Raw genomic sequence first — 19,087 nt, forward strand, 5'->3', positions numbered from 1 at the left:
CAATGTTTGGAAAAGAGAAAAACATATACATATACAGTGAGCGGCAAAACTGCACAACTTTCAAAATAACCCTGTACAATGTAATGTGTACCATTTATCGCAAAAATATTATTCTTTTTTTATTGTAGACGTTTTGTCCTTTAAAGGATGGTACACTATTTTTTCTTATTATAACTATTATTGTTTTTATACAACAAACGAAAAACCATAATTTTGTGCGCATTCTCCAAATTTAGGGGTGGAAGCAAAAAAAAAATTAATTTTATTATTGACTGGTTATGAAAAAAGAAGACAATATTTTTTTAAATTTCTTTTGTTTATTTATTGTTAAATATTTTTATAAACTATTTTACATTAAATGTTTAAATCTTATAAATATTCTTTAATCATAATAATAATAGTATGTATTTGTTTTTTGAGATAAAGGTTTAAGAAAATATTTATAAATTATGTATAAATGTATATTAATTATGTACATTATTTAAAAGATATAGGGGCCAGTTTACAGAAGCGAAATTAAGTTAATCATAATCAAATGCGAGATTAACTGAACACGTGACCAGAATGAACCAATTGAATTTTCGGATTCATTGGTTAATGGCGCATTAAAATTTAATTCCAATTAAATACCTATTTAATTCTATCTCTATAAACTGGCCCATAAGCTTATAATGACACGCTTTACAATAATGATACCTAAAAATGATTAAAACATAAAACACAAAACTTCATCGTTAAATGAAAGTGTTCTTAACCCAAAGTGAGTTTATTTTTTGCCATCTGTTAAAGGTATCAGGCGCCAAGAAGCTACACGCTTCTTCATTTTTATGTTACCTTAATAGAAACCCTCGGTTTCGTAGTTTCGTTATTGAAATGATTTTAGTATGTATTTGGAAAACATACCTATAAAGTGATAGGCGTTTTAAGAAAATAACATATTCTCTCATTTAACTTCAATAAGAACCTCCTGTTTTATTTTTCGAAGTTTTCTACACAATTAAAAGCAAACTATAGTGACAATTTATTTTTCGTAATGTGTCGACTTTCTATTTCCTTTTTGGGAATGATTACATTTTTCGTAAACAGTTTAAGTCACAGGTAACTAACAGTCTCTTAGTGTTAATGTAATTTTTGCGAATAATTAGAAGCAAATTAAGGTCAGAGCAAGGCCATCTGAATCAAAAAGCTACGCTTATAAGGCCGTTTCAATTTTCGATTTTTCCATATAAACTTTGTTTCTGTGACATTTCGGGCGGCAGAACCTTTTTGCGCTCCATCTACCGATTTCGAACGCAATTGATTGAGACTTTTTCCACTTTTTGTTTGAGGTTAAGTGCTTAAAACGTCAATTAAAACATGAATGCAATAAAATATCTAAGATCCGAGCTTTTTTTGGACACATTCTGGGCTAGCAAAATACTAATAAATTAGAATTGCAAAAAACCATGAAATCATAACACAAGGTAGGTTAGAACAATTTATAACTTTAACATTTTTCTGCAAAGGAGTTTGTTCTGGATTGCACATTTCTTCTTTAATAAATCTGTTTTTTCTTGACAAATATGTATTATCTAAAACTGGTTTCAGCGTTGCAGTTATTATCAGCTCGCAGATCTGATTTTTATGTACCAGACAAGATGAAAGTATTGGATTTTCTAGCAAATGAGGGCCCATTATCTCAACCATTTGGTGGAATATACTGTGCAGAAATACTATTTACTTGAATTGATTTGGATGTCATTGGAACAGTTGGAATGATGAAAGACTCTACAGGATTTTGGGGTACAGGAATTTCAACCGGAGTTTCAGTGGGAAAAGCCTAAAAAACAAAAACACTAATAAGATGATAGTAATTAATACCTGGAGGTTCCTGATTAGGACTTTGAAAAGTAATAAGTAATTAATCGAAAAATGAGAAGAGGAAGCTCATTTTGTTTTCTCATATGTCGTGGTTGACTTCGCTTCTATGTATATTTCATGTCGCAATAAACACCACAAGTCTTTTTTAATTATAGATACTTACAAAAATAGAAGGACAAGGAACAGCATCTTTACATAAGCGTCGTCTTTTGGGGGTTGTAATGTAATTATAGAGACTTGTTGAAAATGCTGCTCACAAATTTCTGAGTAATCCGTAATTTTTGTAGTCTTTTATATTACAAATACAAATTAAAAGGTTGTGCTTATCATTGTCTCCATAAATTTGTTTACCGCAAAATGTTTCAAAAGCTTCGAACCATTTTTGTCTTTGTTTCATATTGCTGCGAATTTCAAATAAGCGAACATCTTTTGCCCCCCAAATGAAACACGCTTTTACCATTTCATGTAAAATAGAAGGGTAATATTTTAAATTGCCGCCAATATTATAGCTTTGATTCGTTGATAGGCCACCGAGGGCGCGCAATAAGGTTCTGTCTTCTTTTGTTTTATGGCCACTCTGCAGAAACAATTATTATGTACATTGAAACGGCCTTATAAGCGTAGCTTTTTGATTCAGATGGCCTTGGGTCAGAGTTCACTTTTCGCCATCTATCGACAATAAACCAAAGGAACCACTGTCAACTCCAAGAAGCTAGGGACCTCTGCGCTTTACGTGTGACTAATAGTAGATATAAGTAACTTACTACATATTTTGTTTTCCACACAATTATATTGATTAATTGTAATCAGATTCAATGGTAAAATTATTAACACCAGGTGTGACCCAAAATGTACCACAAAATTAATGAAGCATAATTAATTAAGGATGCTTTTTAATGTAGGATTCAATGACGTAGATGGATTAAAAAAACGACGACATGCCATGATTTATAAAAACTTAGTGGATATGGTAATACATACTAGCGATGTTTGTAAAGAGAGTGGTTTCAGAATAAAAAAGTCGCGGTTGTGAGTTGTAAACTGACCAGCTCAATCACTGGGCCTAAATTCACTTAAGCACGTGTGCCATACAGTCAAGAGACAAATTGAACTGATTATTATTATTTTAAATAGATGCAGTACACTTCGAAAGGTGTTAGTACAGAAAAAATTAAGAAAGTTATTGGTTACGTCCCTTTTAGACTAGAGGAATCAAGAGACAGAAAGGAAAATGTTCAGTTTTTAAAATTTTGCCACTGTATTGGAATTACATAATCAAAAATTATAATTATTTATTAGTTAGGGCCGGTTGTACCAAATTACACTGAACTTCGGTTCAATTGAACTACAGTTTATTACTGAACCGGGTTTATTTAATAGACGCGTTGTACATCTCTTGTTCACAGTAAGATCACTTGAGCGACCGTTTTCGTCAAAATTAGTTATGTTGGTAGAATCAGACCCAGGTTACTCGCGTAAAACAGTTTAAATTTGTCATTGCCGACAACTGTGACATTTGTCTGTGAATGTGTTTTATGTCGATTTTTCACAATGAGTACTAATAAAAGGTCCACCAATTTTTCTACCATTGAACAAAAACATTTACTGGGCTTGGTATTTAAATTTAAAGATAAAATAGAAAATAAAAAAACAGATACAGATGCAAATCAATTGAAAAAGGATGCATGGAAAGCAATTGAACAGGAATTTAATATTGTTGGGTTTGAAAATTATCGAAGTGCATTGATTCTTAAAAGAAAATATGAAAATCTAAAAAAAAGAACAAAGTCAAAATTTGCAGACGAGAAAAAGTACACTTTGGGCACAGGAGGAGGACCGGCCAAAAAAACAAATAGTACTATTACAGATACTGAAGAAATAATCAAAGAAATAATTGGAGACCAATTAACAGGACGCACTTCCAAATATAACAGCGATACTGAGTACCTACAGTGTCTATCTAAACTTTGAGGTCTTCTTTTACAATATTTATTTTGGCTTCCAGAAGAAGATTTGGTTATTGAAAATTCTATTGCTAATCTATCGTCCGAGATTGATGCAACACTTCCATTATTATTTCAACAAGCTCTAGAAAATCTTCATCTTCATCATATTGTGGTATCCACTCCATGTTATTATTTTAACGTATAAATTGTGAACTATCAAATAAATGTCAAAATGATACTGATCCATCCTTGATCGATAGATATCAGTCGATCACTGAAAACCAAGTTCAATGCTTAGACAACCCTCAGTCACCGTTCGTACAACAAAATGATCTAACTTTAATCTAGACTGGGAGATAAACTGAAGTTAAACCTATTTGGTACAACCGGCCCTTAAAGATTTTCCGCAGTTATTTACTTTTCAATTTTTTTTTTGTCTTTCTTTGCACTTATCTGGTATTTCGTTCTTTCTTCATTTCAACATGTAATTGCAACGTAATTGTAACACTTCGCGTCTTTGGTGTACGAGTAATTGATATGCTTTAATATCCTTTATTGGAGATTTGATTTTGCCTTTGTACTCGACTCTTTATTACCCCTCTGGAACTTATTTTCACAGCAATTCAACATACTGCTTACTTTTTTTCATTTCCACTCAGTTGAAAAACTAAAAAAGTACGAAAACAACAGCTTTGTCAAAAATATTCTGCTTCTTCTCTATAACAAGAAAATTATTGTTAGTGTAAGTTCAACATTAGCTCAAGCTGCTGTTTTATCATTCATCATAATACACCATAATACATTCTCCCATCGTACTGGTACATTATGTTTCCATCAAATGAATCCGAATCGTTCCTACTGTTGTGGCAAAGTCTTCGACAGTTGTGCTCATTTACATACAACTTTCTTTATCAGGCGCGAATCAGTTTCCAGATGTTTCAGGAATTTGTGATATTTAATAAATTCCAAAAAAGTCAGAACATTCGAAAAACCTCGTTGCAAACGCTGTTTTACGAGTGCTTTGACCACAGGTACAAAGTAATAACGCTTGTGAAATGGAAAATTGAACGTCATCTGCGAAATTATTGGCAGATTGTAAATAAAACGTATAACCAATCCGGCAGACGGTGCGCTGATAGTGACCATTGCGCGATTTTTAAGGTTTACATAAAGTTTACGATATTGTTCCTTGTCGTAGGTACGCCAATAAATTCTCAAAACTCGTTCCAGTTTTATAGTCGTGACAAGTCGGTTCGCTTTTGTGCACTTTTATGCACCCTCGAAGGAATTTTAATTATATGTGAGATTAAAAAAGAACGCACTTGACACAACGAAGTCATACTGGAAATATTCGAAAGATTAAGATATAACCGAAAAAAAGATAAAACATTCTCCGTCTTATTCGATCGTTCAATTCACCGATTTTTAAATCGATCGTGTTAAAAAAAATCGCGCCGTTCAAACGCCAAAATTAAACCACACCCAAATCCGGAATCTCTTTCACTCCTTTTAATTTTTTGACGACTTCTAGTAGCACACATGCAATGTATTTCTCATGTTGATTAATGCCACCGCAATTAGTTATCTTGGTACTCTGACCCTGTCCCTTTTCTTATTTTCGTCTATCTTCTTCTTTTGTTTTGTTGGTGTCTGTGTCGTTCACCCTCTCGAATCTTTTTCATTAAAATCCGGACGGCAACCCACAACAGCGAATTAAACGCTTTCCGGGATTATCACCCGGCATTGTAACAGCCGCTACGCTTACAATGTGTACTAAAGGGCGGGATTCCGCATGGGGTGCGTATACGTAAAACGGGTAGACTAACCCCGCCCCACCTGAACGAGCGACCGGCTGGGCCAGACGCTGGCTAGGGTCGTCGACCCGGCGAGACGCGACGCCACAGACGCCCAAATCATCCATCCCATCCCAAACCGTGATGTGATTGACCTAGCAAATAGCGACGTTAACGTACCCCTTTGCAACATCTCATTGTCGACGTCGCTGGGAACGGCCGTCGCGAATTAGACTCGGGGGTGAAGACAGTAAATGCCAAGCTGTGGTTTTTATAGACAGACGCTACGACAGACGACCACTTGGATCCCATCCGTCAACGTCTTTTCGTTTTATGAAGGGACGCCACTTTGGATCCGCTGCATCTGAACGGGATCATTTTGGAAAGAGCATCAAGAGTAAATTCTGCAGTAGTGCACTGTCGTCGATAAGTTACGAGTAAGTATAAGTTTTATACAGTGTGGAACAAAATGATTGTCATCTAGATAGTTTTGGAATTTTTGCACATATAAATATTCATGCACCGCTCTACTTCTTTTGAAGTACCTAGCTATACAGGGTATTTCACGAGTGATAATGAGCCCGGCGGAATAGAAAATGCAACCCACAATACATTGGAACGTAAACCTGGACAAGGAGGCGATAAATATCCGGCTTTTCCTCCTGATGTATGTATTGTGATGTGATGTGTGATGATGTATTGTGGATTGCATTTTCTATTCAGCCGGGCTCATTATCACTCGTGAAATACCCTGTGTATCGGGTGTTTTTTTTTAATTTCACCTCAAAGTTGTGAACGCACCACGGGTTACGATCACGGATCAGCTGTTTATGACTAACCTCACTTTTTGCATTGTTTGTGCATACTGACGAGTGGTGCGTTCACAATCGACTTTTCAACGTCAACTTTGAGGTGAAATTTAAAAAAAAACACCCGATAGTTCTCTCAATAAATGTCATCAATCGAATTAACAATTGTTACAATTTACTAAATTGAAAACGTTAATGGCCACTTCCAACATTTGCTGTGACTTGTTTTTGTTACCTCCTTTTCAATTTCAATCTCAACTTTTGCATTCATATCATCCCTTCGCAACAAATCACATTTGGAATTTTGATGAATCATCGGGGGACATTAAAAGCTGGGACATCAAAATTTTTTTTATTGTGTATCAAACTTTCACTTCGTCACAAATTGGAAGATTATCTATTGTCACAGTGACATCACTTTCTTATAAAATTTAAATAATGTCCAATTTGTCCGACGTTCAAAAACCAAGAAACCGATTCTGTGAATAATTACCAACTATTTAATTGGGAAAACAAACAATATCATTCAATATGAAACAAAATGAACTTTAACTTAATGGTTTTGACAAATAAATGTCATTCAGCCCGGCATAATTTTTATAACCTTTTGGTAAAAAGCCAAATTTTATAATTTTTGACTTTATACAATTGTCATCTTGTCCAAGCTTTTAATGTCCACCGATGGTACACTGCTGTGCAGAAAAATCACGTAGACCTATTTTTCGCTGTAAATCAGTATCGATTAGTTTTGATTTTTTATTTGTCAGTGTCAAACAACTGTTTCATTTTCCTAATAACAAATAAAATTGTGACAATCTCACTGATATCCACATTTACAAAGCACAAAATACTCGAAAACTTGATTGCTTGATTTTTGAAGTGTACGTAATTTTTCTGCACAGCAGTGTATATTTTGAGGTTAGGCTTTCCTTTTTTGTAGAGCAGCACTTCGTATTTTTACAAGGGTAATGCAAAGGTAACTAGATGAAAATCACTTTGTTCTACACTGTAGTTATACAGTGTGGAAATTACTTATGGAATAAATTCAATAATTTCCAAACTAATGATATTTGTCGAAAACGCTGAAACAGATCAATGTTTATTTCTCGTAATACTTATTTTAGGTTACTTCACTTGCTCATGACGTCATCCATTTTTGAGCTATGACGTCATCACCATTTTTTTTTAAGTGACAACCCCCACTTTTTTCTTCTCTTTCTGATAGACCTGCGTACTACCTAAATTATGAATTAAAAAATTTGGTAACTTACATAACAATTTTTTTGAGAAAATGACAAATTTTACTTCAAAACTTTAATTTAATTTTTAATGTATTTAATTTTTGTTCTATGTGGTTATTTAAAATCGAGGATTTACTTCAATAGACCAAATAATTTAGAAGATTTACGACACAGAATTCGGGCTGAAATGGAACAAATTAGCCCTAACATTATTGAACGCAGTGTACAATGTTTACACTCCTGCTGAGTGCTAAATAGTTGGCGGGGGGCAATTTCAACATTTGCGTTACATTTTATTGTTAACCTTAGATGTTTGTTTGTTTTTGTTTGAGGTCAATTAAATTTTTTACATTAAAAATTAAATAAAATTTTTGAAGTAAAATTTGTCATTTTCTCAAAAAAATTGTTATGTACGGTATCAATTTTTTTGATTCATCGTTTAGGTAGTAAGAAGATCTATCAGAAAGAGGACAAAAAAGTGGGGGTTGTCATTTAAGAAAATTGGTGATGACGTAATAGCTCAAAAATGGATAACGTCATGAACAAGTGAACCAACTTAAAATAAGCACTATGAGAAATAAAAATTGACCTGTTTCAGCGTTTTCGACAAATGTCATTAGTTTTGAAATTATTGAATTTATTCCATAAGTAGTTTCCACACTGTATAGTCCAGGTTTATTAATGTTATTATAAATGATTGCCCCATCGCAGTTGGCATTGGTGACGTAGTTGAATGTGGCGCAAGGCTCATAACATGAGTGACACTAGTATCGCCGATAGGTGGTGATATTGGCGGTAGTGGAAATCTGTCTAATAGTTTGTCTAACGTTGCGAGGCTGATGGTACATCCAAAATTTGTGTGAGTTTTCAACGCCAACTGCGATGGGACAGTCATTTGTAATAAAATAACCCTGTACAAGGTAATGGCAATAATTATAATTTCTTTGTAAGAAAGGGGAAGAGAAGCTTTCTCGACTGTTTAGTTTAGAAAAATTCATGTTTTCTTTGTTAATGTTTTTTTAGGCACCCTTAATGAAAACGGTAATTTTACCTATGAAAAGTAACTCTTTTTTAAAAAATTGTTAATTCAGACTAGCTAGAAAATTGGATTCACTTTTCCAGATTTGCCCAAAAGATGGAACTACGAAAAAAAAAATGGAAGAAATTGACAGTAACATTGACAATTGCACGAAATATTAAATTAGATGTTGCCATTTGCCATTGGCAATATGAAGAAAAATGACTCCAATTTTCGTAGCCACTCTGTATTTATTAATAAATTTATCTATTTGAAATAAGAACATAGATACAAAATAGATTTGTAATTTTTCCAATTTTTGTTTGCTTTGTAGTTCGTGCGGTCGCCTAAAAAATGTAATGTGCACCTCTGCCAAAAAATGCCTTTTGTCCTCGCCTGTTTTAAAGCCTCGGCTGCGCCTCGGCCAGAAAACTCAGACTCGAACAAAAAACATGCACTTTTGGCCTTAATACACAAATATCTATTATGTATATGTTTCTTTTAATAAATATTTATTATTGTGTAACAATAAGATCAATGTCTATTTCTTTTTTATGTTAAAAAACTTGGTGCTTTTTGTAATTCAATGCTGTTGAAAATAAAACATCCATTTTAGTGATTACAACCAATAAATCGATTTCGGATAAAATCAACAAAAATTTTTACTTGTTTAATAAAGAAACGTGCCGGAGAGAAGGTCGTGTTGTGCAAGAAGTTATTAATTTTTTCTTAATTTCGTTTACTCCTTCATGAGAATCTACCATTTTGGACATATCTACCACAATTTCTAACAACATAATAACAAGTATTAATTTCAACATTTAGGCATCATTATTCCTCACAGTTGAAGTTACTTACTTAGTACATACTATACTTATAAAACGAACAATAAATTTAAACTACATATTCGACAAATTTCACTTTTTTTATTTCATGAATAAAATCTACCGAGATTTCTTTCCTCAAATTTACGACTTCCGTTAAATTAAAACTTGAGTAGATCCATAAAAAAACAACGATTTGTAGGAGAATGGCAGAATATTTTCTTGAAGGTGCTAGGTAGATATGTACTATCACATACATAATTCCTTCAGTTCTAAGATATGAAATTTATACGTTGTTCATTTACGTTCTAATGATAGTAATAAATGAAACAAAGTATTCTTGAAAAATTTCATTTAATAAAAAGGCAATAACAGCATTTTTCTGTTAATTGCTGTTAAAAAAAAATCAAATACCTAGGAACGATACAGCAATTAGGAGATTTTAATCTAAGAGTTTTTGTTTCAGTAGTTAACAAAAAATGCAAAAAATCGTAGACAAGGTCACTGTTGATTTTGGTTAAGAAAAGTTTTCCAAGCTTATGAATGCTTTAGTTCTTCTGGAAATTAACATTACTGGTAGTTGAATGCTTTATTTCTGATCAACAATAAAAGCATGGAGTGAGGAAAAATTTATGGAAACTAATTCCTATGCACGTGGAGATTCTATAAGAAAAGTATAGTCCAATTTTTACCCTTTTGAGGTGACGTCACGATATCCTTCCTCGCTTTCTCTTTATTGAAACGACAGAAACAGAAAAAAACAAAAAAAAAAGGCACGTGTATTTATTGATGGTCACTTTAAGGTTATTTTATGCTCCTGTCAATTTGACAATTTTTAATTTCTTTTACTTATTACATTGATTAGAAACATAACCTTTCGAAGCAATTGTCAACAAATTTGACACATTTATAGTTATTTATGATCAATTCAAATTTGTTTCTGATCCTAGCTCAAACATACGTAAAGTTACTAGATAATTACGTCATCGCAAAAGGGTAAAAATTGTACTTTACCTCATTATTACAGGAGACGAAGTTATTCATGTGTCAAAAATGTTCGAGTTTTCACGGTAACAGTGATTGAAAAAATGTTTAGGTCAATGAACTGCTCGAAAACAATTCCCCTTGTTAATTTTTTTGACGGCCAAAAATTTACGGAAATATTTGTCGTTATAATACCATGGCAACTGTATCAAGTGGATTATCCACTGAATGTTCATCACGGGAATGCAATTTTCACTTATTATAACGGGTGTTCAAATGAACTGGAACTTTTTTTGGTTAGATTTTTTTACAAAATAAATAAAAATTGGACAGATGGCACAGATTTAAATTATCATATTATTGTCGCTGCCATAATGAATGAATTTCCACAACGGAGTGAGCATCAATAAGCAAGCAGACGAAGCAGCACATTTTAAAGGCTTTCAACAAAATAAAAGAAATTACTCATAGAGATAATGGAAACGTAATGCAAAGTACAAAATTGTAGAAGCAAATGACGTGACCCATAACCTAACTTTTTAAAAGCCCAAATTAGCCGTAAAAATGTGTGTTCACAAGACAAAAATTACTAAATTTACTATTGAGTAACTCTAGTTCACCATTATAAAAATGAATTTACTATTTATAGCTTTTGTCATTGATCTTCTAAGACATACTTCACAATGTTGTGAAAAATTCAAAGGCTACTTGATGAACTTTTCAGTTGAACACTCGATATGTTATAATACAAAGTGTCTCTAAAAGAACGTATATCAAGAGTCCTGTAGAATTCGAATATATGTACATAGATACATATTTGATTTTTGCCGCTCTGTAACATACGTGGTACCAAATAGAAAAACAGGTTATATAAGGCCATTAATGACAAGTTTTTAATAAAGACTGTTGTTAAATGAAAAGTAGTTAGAATAGAGAAAAACTGAAGAAAATCACAAGCAAAACAACTAAGACCTCGAACTCACAACTGGCGCTAAAATTTAATAATTAGACATTTGACTGTTGGCATCTGATTTGACGGCTTCAACGTCTCGACATAGTTCGACACAATAAAATTATAGAACCGCACAATTCCACAGGACTCTTGATCTGCGTTCTTTTAAAGGCAAAATAAAATTTACCGAATATATTTTAGATTCTTTTACGAGTTCTTTTATCTTTCCAATTTCTATCATTTAAAAGTGACGTTGAAATAATTTTTACGATGTTTGATCGGTTGTAATTCAAAAAATACTTAAATTCATATCATTTATTTGACAGAATACGAATTTATTTTTTATCAAAAATTGTTCGATCTGTTGACTTAAGAGTTCTGAAACATTTTAGAGCGAAAGAGCTCTTCACTAGAAACTACCGGAGTTTTCATAAAATTTTTACACTAATATAAGATATCATACTATTTTATGGTGTGAAAAACAAATAAAGAAAATTGTAAAATAGTCTCGCGGAGTTTGAGATCAGAGATGAGTTTGGCGCTGTCTAAGGGCTCCGTGGAGCGCAGTTTGAAAAGTTCTGCGTTAACTTGTTTAATGTCAAAGAATCATATAATAAACACAAAACCCACACAACAGGATTTCGATTAAATCACATTAAATTCAAAAGCAGTGAAACCGCTAACATTAAATAATTCACATATTTTAAAAGAAGTCTACTGAGAATCGTCAATTAACACACCTTTGATGTCGTTTACTTTTGAAGAAAACTGTATTAACTCAAAAATTAAAAGAATAGATTATCCTTACAATGAGCTTTTCACAATGTGACACATTTTGAGTTTGATGTACGCATATTTACTTTTACTGTCAGTTTTCTATTAAACTTCAGAACAATTGAAACATTTATTTATAAAAACATTGAGGCCACCATTCTTAGTGCAGCTTCGGCTTCCCACTTGTAGGAGCTCTTAGTTTACAAAAAAATACTGTAATAATGAGAAGCTTAAGTTTCAGTTGCAAGAAGTTGGTAACAAAAGCTAGTTTAATTAGTGGTTAAATTCTCATTAAGAGCATAAAAATATTCATTATCGATTATCATCAATAACCGTTCTTACTCGACTACCGTGTAAAAAGACCTTCAATGGCTGGCGCCGAACAGTGCACTTCTGACTATAGGAAATCAACTAAAGAAAACATAACATACCATGAAACTTCATATTTAATGCATTTTTTATACGGTGTCAGTGTAAAAATACAGGGTTATTCACGAGAGGGGTACTTCTGAATTTTTATTTTGATGCAACCAACAATACCAATGGCAGTAACTACTAAATCAAATGTGTTATTTCTTTTAAATTAGAAATCAAAGTAAGTTGGGTAGATTTGTGAGAAATGTCAGATTGGCAGATAACCTGTATTTAATCAAAATTCAACAAATAAATTAACAAATTAAGTTAATGTAAAAGGTGTTCGAAATGTCTACCATTGGCTTCTAAATATCTGCAGCGGCGACAGAATTCTTTCCACGCTCTCCATAAATGAGGAGCATGTCAGTCTTTTCGTCGTTATTGTAAAATAGTTATTTACATTAGAGTACGGGATGTGAATTTTCCGGCACGACAACTGGTTTCGGGCACGATGGCGCAGCCGAGTGCCTGATTAGTTGGAGGGCCGGAAAATACGTCCCGTACGACATTTGTATTAGACTTTTCGGCTGACCAAAATATTAAATCTTTTAAAAATCAAGACTAATTTTATTGTAGAATTTGACATCGTCAATAAAGAATCGAATGCTGTGGAATCAATTCCTTGACGACCGTGACCGCTCATTTGTTTTTTTTCCTAACAAATTATTTGCCGGCTAAATTTTCACGGTCGTGCTTCAAAATTTGATTTTGGTGTATTAATCGAGTGAAAAAAATGTCTTGTATATAATATAGGGTGAGTTAAATGTGACACCAGAGGCAGTACAACTAGTGGCAGGACTAAATTCTGAATTATTACCACAAAAATCGAAACAACGTTACATAGGACAATTTTTTCTCAAGAAAGTATGTAATAACCATTCTTTAATTCACAAATTTTTAATAAACCATATTTTATTACAGACAGTTTTATTAATAGGTGTTTGTGGTGCCTGTCTCCGAAAGGAGTTATATACTCTGAAAATGGAAAATGTCAAGAGAAGATATTATATTGATAACTGACACAAAAACCAATATTTGTAGATCGTTTGCCATTACCAATCCAAACTGGGTTGAAACTGTGAAGAAATATATGGAAGTCAGGTTAAATTGGTATTAATACAATTAAAACAATTTCAAATAAAATTGACAAATATTTGAACCTTGATTGCCCCATGGACACAAGATTGAAGTTCCTAAAATGATTCGTGATGACTCATGGTGGCCTTCCTTCAACATCAAAAACAAAATGTACTGTGTTACAGCTACAGCTCAAACAATGGTGAGTTGTGCCACAAACTTCGATACAGTGCTTTAATCTACTTGAATTTTTAGCAGTTGCTTCCAATGTAACCATCCAACATTGAGAATTCCATCATCAGTACCGTAAGAGAAGCACCAGTACAACATATTGACATTCAACCCAGAAGTAATAAAGCTGACAGTTACCAAATTGTTTCTGCATTGTTCTCTAAAGTGGAGAATTGTAACAATAATGTTTACAACTGTAATTTTACAAAATAAATTATGTTAATAATGTTGCAAATTATTAAAATGTCTTGTACTTAACCACTACTTCCTGGTGAAAACGAATCATCTTTCTTCAGGTGAATACAAGATTTTGGGGTTAGAATGTTTTGTAGATTTTTATTTTCCAGTTGCACTTTAGCACTAACAGCTAGTACTGGATAAAGTAGGTACACAAAACCATATATCAACTTCTGTGGTTTTGTTTTATTGTGCTATTTTGCAGATATTTATGAAATACCTGACAATTGTCAAACTTTTTGACATATAAAGCTGCCAACCCAATAGGTTGTATTTTCCCTGTTACGATTATTTTCTTTTTCGATCGATATAAATTAAACAAACACATTTATCGGAAAAATTATACAGGGAAATGTGTTTTTTTACACTAAATTAAAGTAACGTATGGACACTTTAATTTTAAATTAACTGTGAAAAGAATAAATCAACGGTGTCCGCACATTTTCCCGTACTCCACCAGATTTTTCCCACATTCCACTAGAAATTTTTGACATTGTACGGGAAATCGCACCTCCCTTGACCTAAAGTGTAAGGTAACGCTATATTTCCCAGATTGGGAGGCCGAAAACACATTTTTCGAATTGACAAATATTTTTTGCTTTAACGTCAAAGAGACAGAACTAAGAGCCATCGTGGATTCAGTTATAATTATTTTCAAAATTTGAAATCAAGATATTGTTGCAATGTGTATAATGGGTTGCGGTAAAATGAAATTCAGAAATACCCCTCTCGTGAATAACCCTGTATATGTCGTTGATTTTTGACAAAAATCCTCGGACAAATCAATTTGTATTTCTACATCGTGATATTTGGCATAGATTACACTTTTCTATTCCTGCTAGTGGCAGCCCAAGGAGAGGCAATTTAAAAAATTTAAATGGAGTAAATTTCCATGGCATCGACGACTTACGGATGAGAATTAGACAGAAAATTCGGTCAATTGGATCAGAGGTTTTTCGTTAAGTTCTTAACGACTTTGAATACCATCTGGCTGTTAGGAAGTTCGTAGAGCTCAGTTTGCGAATTTAATTTGATGATATACATATTTTCATTTATGGTAAAATTTACTTGAATTGTTTTTTCTTTTAAAAGACCGATTTAAAAAATGCTTTCGGGATTGGACAGACAATAAAAAGCTCTTCGAAAAAATTTAAAATTTAACCCCTGTTGCTAACCAAAGGCGTAGTACCGTACGATCAAATAAAAAAAAAATCAGAGTAGGCGAAAATGGTGGTTTGAACCGATCAAAGCATCAAAATAGCACAATCCAGGTAACTCGATTTTTTTTTAATTTATCGCACGTTATTTATACTCGCTAAAAATAGGAACAAAACGAAGAAAATGGTAAACCTGTACTTTTAGATGAAGCATTTATACTGTCTGGCACAGTGCTAAATTTGTTGTGAAAAAATGCACCAAAGTGGGGGTTGTCATTTAAAAAAACCAATGATGACGTCATAAGTAAAATTTGTAGGTCATAAAGTGGCTAATAAAAAAATAAAATTGACCTGTCCGAGCAATTTTCTAAAAGTATCAGATAACGCTATTATAAATTTTGTTCCTTACTTTATCACCACACTGTATATTCGTGCTATTTCCCATTTCGCGGGAAGGCGTGTACAGTGGGAAGCACGGAATTTCGGGCAACAAATTATGTATGTCATTAAAAAAAAAGCAATGTAGTCTAACCTTTATTGTCGTAAATGTCACAATAATTAATTTTGACTGAACTTCAAAATAAACTGTCACAATTATGCACAATTATTTTAGTTATTGATTTCCAAAGTTTAATAAGACTGTTCGGTTTTCGAAAAATCATATCTAAGCACTTGCAACTTTTCAGGATTATTGAATGCAATTTGTCTAAATGACATGCGACAATAGTAGGATATTAAAATGAGGTTATTATGTAATACGTCTAGCAGCCGATAGTTATTTTCATATGAGTAAAGCTGTCAGATGACTTTTTAGATATGAGGCCGAAATTTGAAGCACGAGGCGATAGCCAAGTGATGCAAAACAGGCCGAATACCTAAAAACTGACAGCGCACGAATATTGAATAACGTTTTTCGTGTTCGTTTGGACAAAGTCTTAAAAAACTTTTTTTTTTATTCTGTCAAAAAATAAAATGATATTTATTTTTGAGCTACAATTTTTTTTAATTGCTTTTAGTCTTCTACGTTATCCCACAACCTCGTAGGTAAAATTTCGGCACATTTTAAAAATACACCGTGTGTATAATATCATATTTTATAAAATGTATGCCAATGCGAAGTAACCTCTAGGAAATATGCTGTAAAACAAGGAAACAGCATTGGTGTACGTTTTATAAAATCTGATAAACAGGGTGTATTTTTAAAATGCAAAAACAACTTGAAAGTCTTTGACGGGTACAATGGCACCGATTAAATGTCCAATACGGAACGGTAAAACTTTCTATAATGATAATTCCAGATGTTTGAATCTAGCATGTGACATCTTAATTCAGCAATCAACAAAGAACAAACACTCGGTAGGTGTAACCGTTACGAAGACGTTGACGTAATTTTTTTACAAATTAGCATCGAACATGTATGCTAACAGTTATTTTTGTTATTGTTTCTAAATTGTGAAATAAAATCGCGATGGTTCACTTACCTTACTGAAGTATCCAACTGTATGACACCCCTCACTGTCCACGATGGTCATAACGTAAAATAAGAACGGTTCTACATCGTAATAGAGAGTTTTATGGTCCAGAAAGAACTTAGCTAGCAAACACAGATTCTGGCAATACTGTTTATATCTTTTCCCATCCACTTCCCACACACTAATTTTGTCTTTGCGGTACACCTCCTCTCCAGGCGGATGTCTCCAAACACATTTGACAACGTGTCTTTGCAGAACAGTTCTCGTCTTCATGTACCGCAAGCAATATTCGCAAATGTACAGTTTAGGTAAACGGGCGTAGTCTTCAGGATATGGACTCTGATACCACACTTCCATCTCAAATCTCCCCATTTCTATACATTTTGTCCCTTTTGTGTTTGGCTGGGTTTTCAGATCTTCTTCAATTTTCTCGCTGGCTAACGCCTGAGCGTCCCTGAATAATTTCAGATCATAATCCGGCACGAAATTCGATAAATCCGGCTCGCGGTTTTTATCGGGGTTTTGCGGTTTTATTTCTTCTACAGGCTCTGATTTGAATTTTAAGTGGATGTCGCGAATTTTCTGCAAGTACTGCTTCTGTTCTTGGGTCGGCTGGGGCCTTGGTGATTTCTTGTGGTACTCCAGGGCTTTCTTTCTGATGTCTTCTCGTTTCTTCCGCTCGATTACGTCGTCCTTACATTGGGCAGGAGTTAAATTGTGGTAAGTGGGGCATGCTTCTAAAGTAAAATGTTTCTCGTATTTTCCGCTCAAGTGGCCCAAGCTGTTGCAACCTTCCAAGGGACATTTTCGCTCTTCTATTATTAAGATCTCACTGGCGCGCGACTTCGCGTCGTTTCTCTTATTATTCTTTGTTTTGCCCTTTGTCGAAATCGGTGCTCTTTTAACAGGAGACCTACTGAGTGATCTTTTTGTGCTCTCGGTGTCTGAATCTGTGTCAGAGTACACGTTTTTTCCTAACACGTGCTTTGATTTCCTGGTGCTAGCAGATCTAGTTAACTTTCTTGTTACTTGCTTGGTTGCAGCTTGACTTTCAGTTTCAGAGTCTGACATGCCACCTCTATCTTTTGCAGTAACTGAGGGCTTCTTCGTCAGCTTTTTATCAAGCATTTTTCTGTTTGTACTGGACGATTCTCCACTGCTTTCACTGTCTGAACTGCTACTAGAAGCTGTTGATGATGACGCTGAACTAGCAGAACTAATGATAGCCTTCGACTTTGGAGCAGGCTTTTCAGGTTTTTTCTCTGGTAGCTTAGGCTTTTCCACAGTTCTTGCTGAAGCTTTCGGACGCGGTTTCGGTGCCGGCGGTTTAGGTCTACTCTTTTTTGATACATCATCTGATTCAGAACTATTCTCAGGAGAGAAAATACTCTTTTTCTTATTTGCAGCATCATTTTTATTATTCAAATTCTTCCCGATCACTTTTTTGGGCACTTCTTTACTCTTGCCCCCTTTATTTGATATGGCTTTAACAGGTGACTTTGATGCAACCTGTTTGTTATTTGTCGTAGTTGTTACTGCAACTTTAGGAGTGATAGTTGCACTACTCTTAGGTTTGGCAGTACTCTTTCGCTTAATTGCAGGTTTAGGTTTAGAATCTTCTTCTGATGAATATATAGTAGTTTTGGGCGGCTGCTTATTTGGTTTAGATATTGGAGGCTTGACTTTTGCTACCGGCTTTACCTCTGACGATTTTGATGCTCCTACTTTTATACTATCTGAACCTTTACGCAAATTTTTTTGAATGGGAACACTTTTCTTAGACTCTGACGCAGATTGTTGTTTGGTCGATTCTTGCGAACTGGAAGACTCACTATCACTTGACGAAGATGAATCTGAACCTGTTGATGAAGAACTCGAGCTAGAAGAGTCTGTGGATCCTGAAGACGAATCTGTTGAGCTTCCATGCTAAAAATGAATTAATTACAATAAACACAAATATGTAACCCACAGACAATACCTTTTTATTATTACTATTTGTCATGTTTGACATTTTAAACAATACTTCTTCTGAAAATCGACCCAATTTGTTTATTATTTACAAATTATCAACACACCACCATTTGACAACAAATTGACAATTGACATTTGTCGGTAATGAAGTCGTCGGTAAGGATATGTGCTGCCATCACATATCCTTTCATAAAACTGTCAGAAAATGATATATTTATTTTAACAGAATTAACGTTATAAAAATATGATGTCAGTAATTTGAATTATCAATTTAACCACAGTATATATATTTCTTGTATACATGATTTAACTTTAAAATTTATTTGA

At 33.7% G+C, this 19,087-nt stretch overlaps 1 protein-coding gene and 3 long non-coding RNA genes across 6 annotated transcripts in view; 2 read left to right on the top strand and 2 right to left on the bottom strand.

The window, feature by feature from the left end:
* The window catches only part of chm (chameau), a 76,701-nt gene extending 57,801 nt beyond the window's left edge, over nucleotides 1-18,900 (bottom strand). For both annotated transcript variants that reach the window (XM_069043243.1, XM_069043244.1), the window contains exons 1-2: nucleotides 18,768-18,900; nucleotides 16,799-18,715 (exon numbers count right to left, since the gene is read on the bottom strand). In XM_069043243.1, the coding sequence (XP_068899344.1) occupies nucleotides 16,799-18,715; nucleotides 18,768-18,800 (1,950 nt within the window). In that variant the 5' untranslated portion in view covers nucleotides 18,801-18,900. The remainder of the gene's footprint in view (nucleotides 1-16,798; nucleotides 18,716-18,767) is intronic.
* On the top strand, nucleotides 1,168-2,186 carry LOC138127293 (uncharacterized). Its single transcript, XR_011158175.1, has 2 exons — nucleotides 1,168-1,463; nucleotides 1,588-2,186. It is a non-coding gene; the product is annotated as an uncharacterized lncRNA (long non-coding RNA).
* LOC138127294 (uncharacterized) lies at nucleotides 5,406-14,149 on the top strand. Of its 2 annotated transcripts, XR_011158177.1 has the most exons (3): nucleotides 5,406-6,036; nucleotides 13,369-13,479; nucleotides 13,537-14,149. It is a non-coding gene; the product is annotated as an uncharacterized lncRNA (long non-coding RNA). The 2 variants fall into 2 exon arrangements; XR_011158176.1 differs by lacking the exon at nucleotides 5,406-6,036 and having other exon boundaries at nucleotides 13,008-13,479.
* LOC138127292 (uncharacterized) lies at nucleotides 13,481-16,779 on the bottom strand. The gene is made up of 2 exons (XR_011158174.1): nucleotides 14,183-16,779; nucleotides 13,481-14,117 (listed from the first exon to the last, which is right to left on the bottom strand). It is a non-coding gene; the product is annotated as an uncharacterized lncRNA (long non-coding RNA).
* Nucleotides 18,901-19,087: the final 187 nt, after the last annotated feature.

This window comes from Tenebrio molitor, chromosome 3 (assembly GCF_963966145.1).
Source record: "Tenebrio molitor chromosome 3, icTenMoli1.1, whole genome shotgun sequence".
Taxonomy (NCBI): Eukaryota; Metazoa; Arthropoda; class Insecta; order Coleoptera; family Tenebrionidae; genus Tenebrio; species Tenebrio molitor.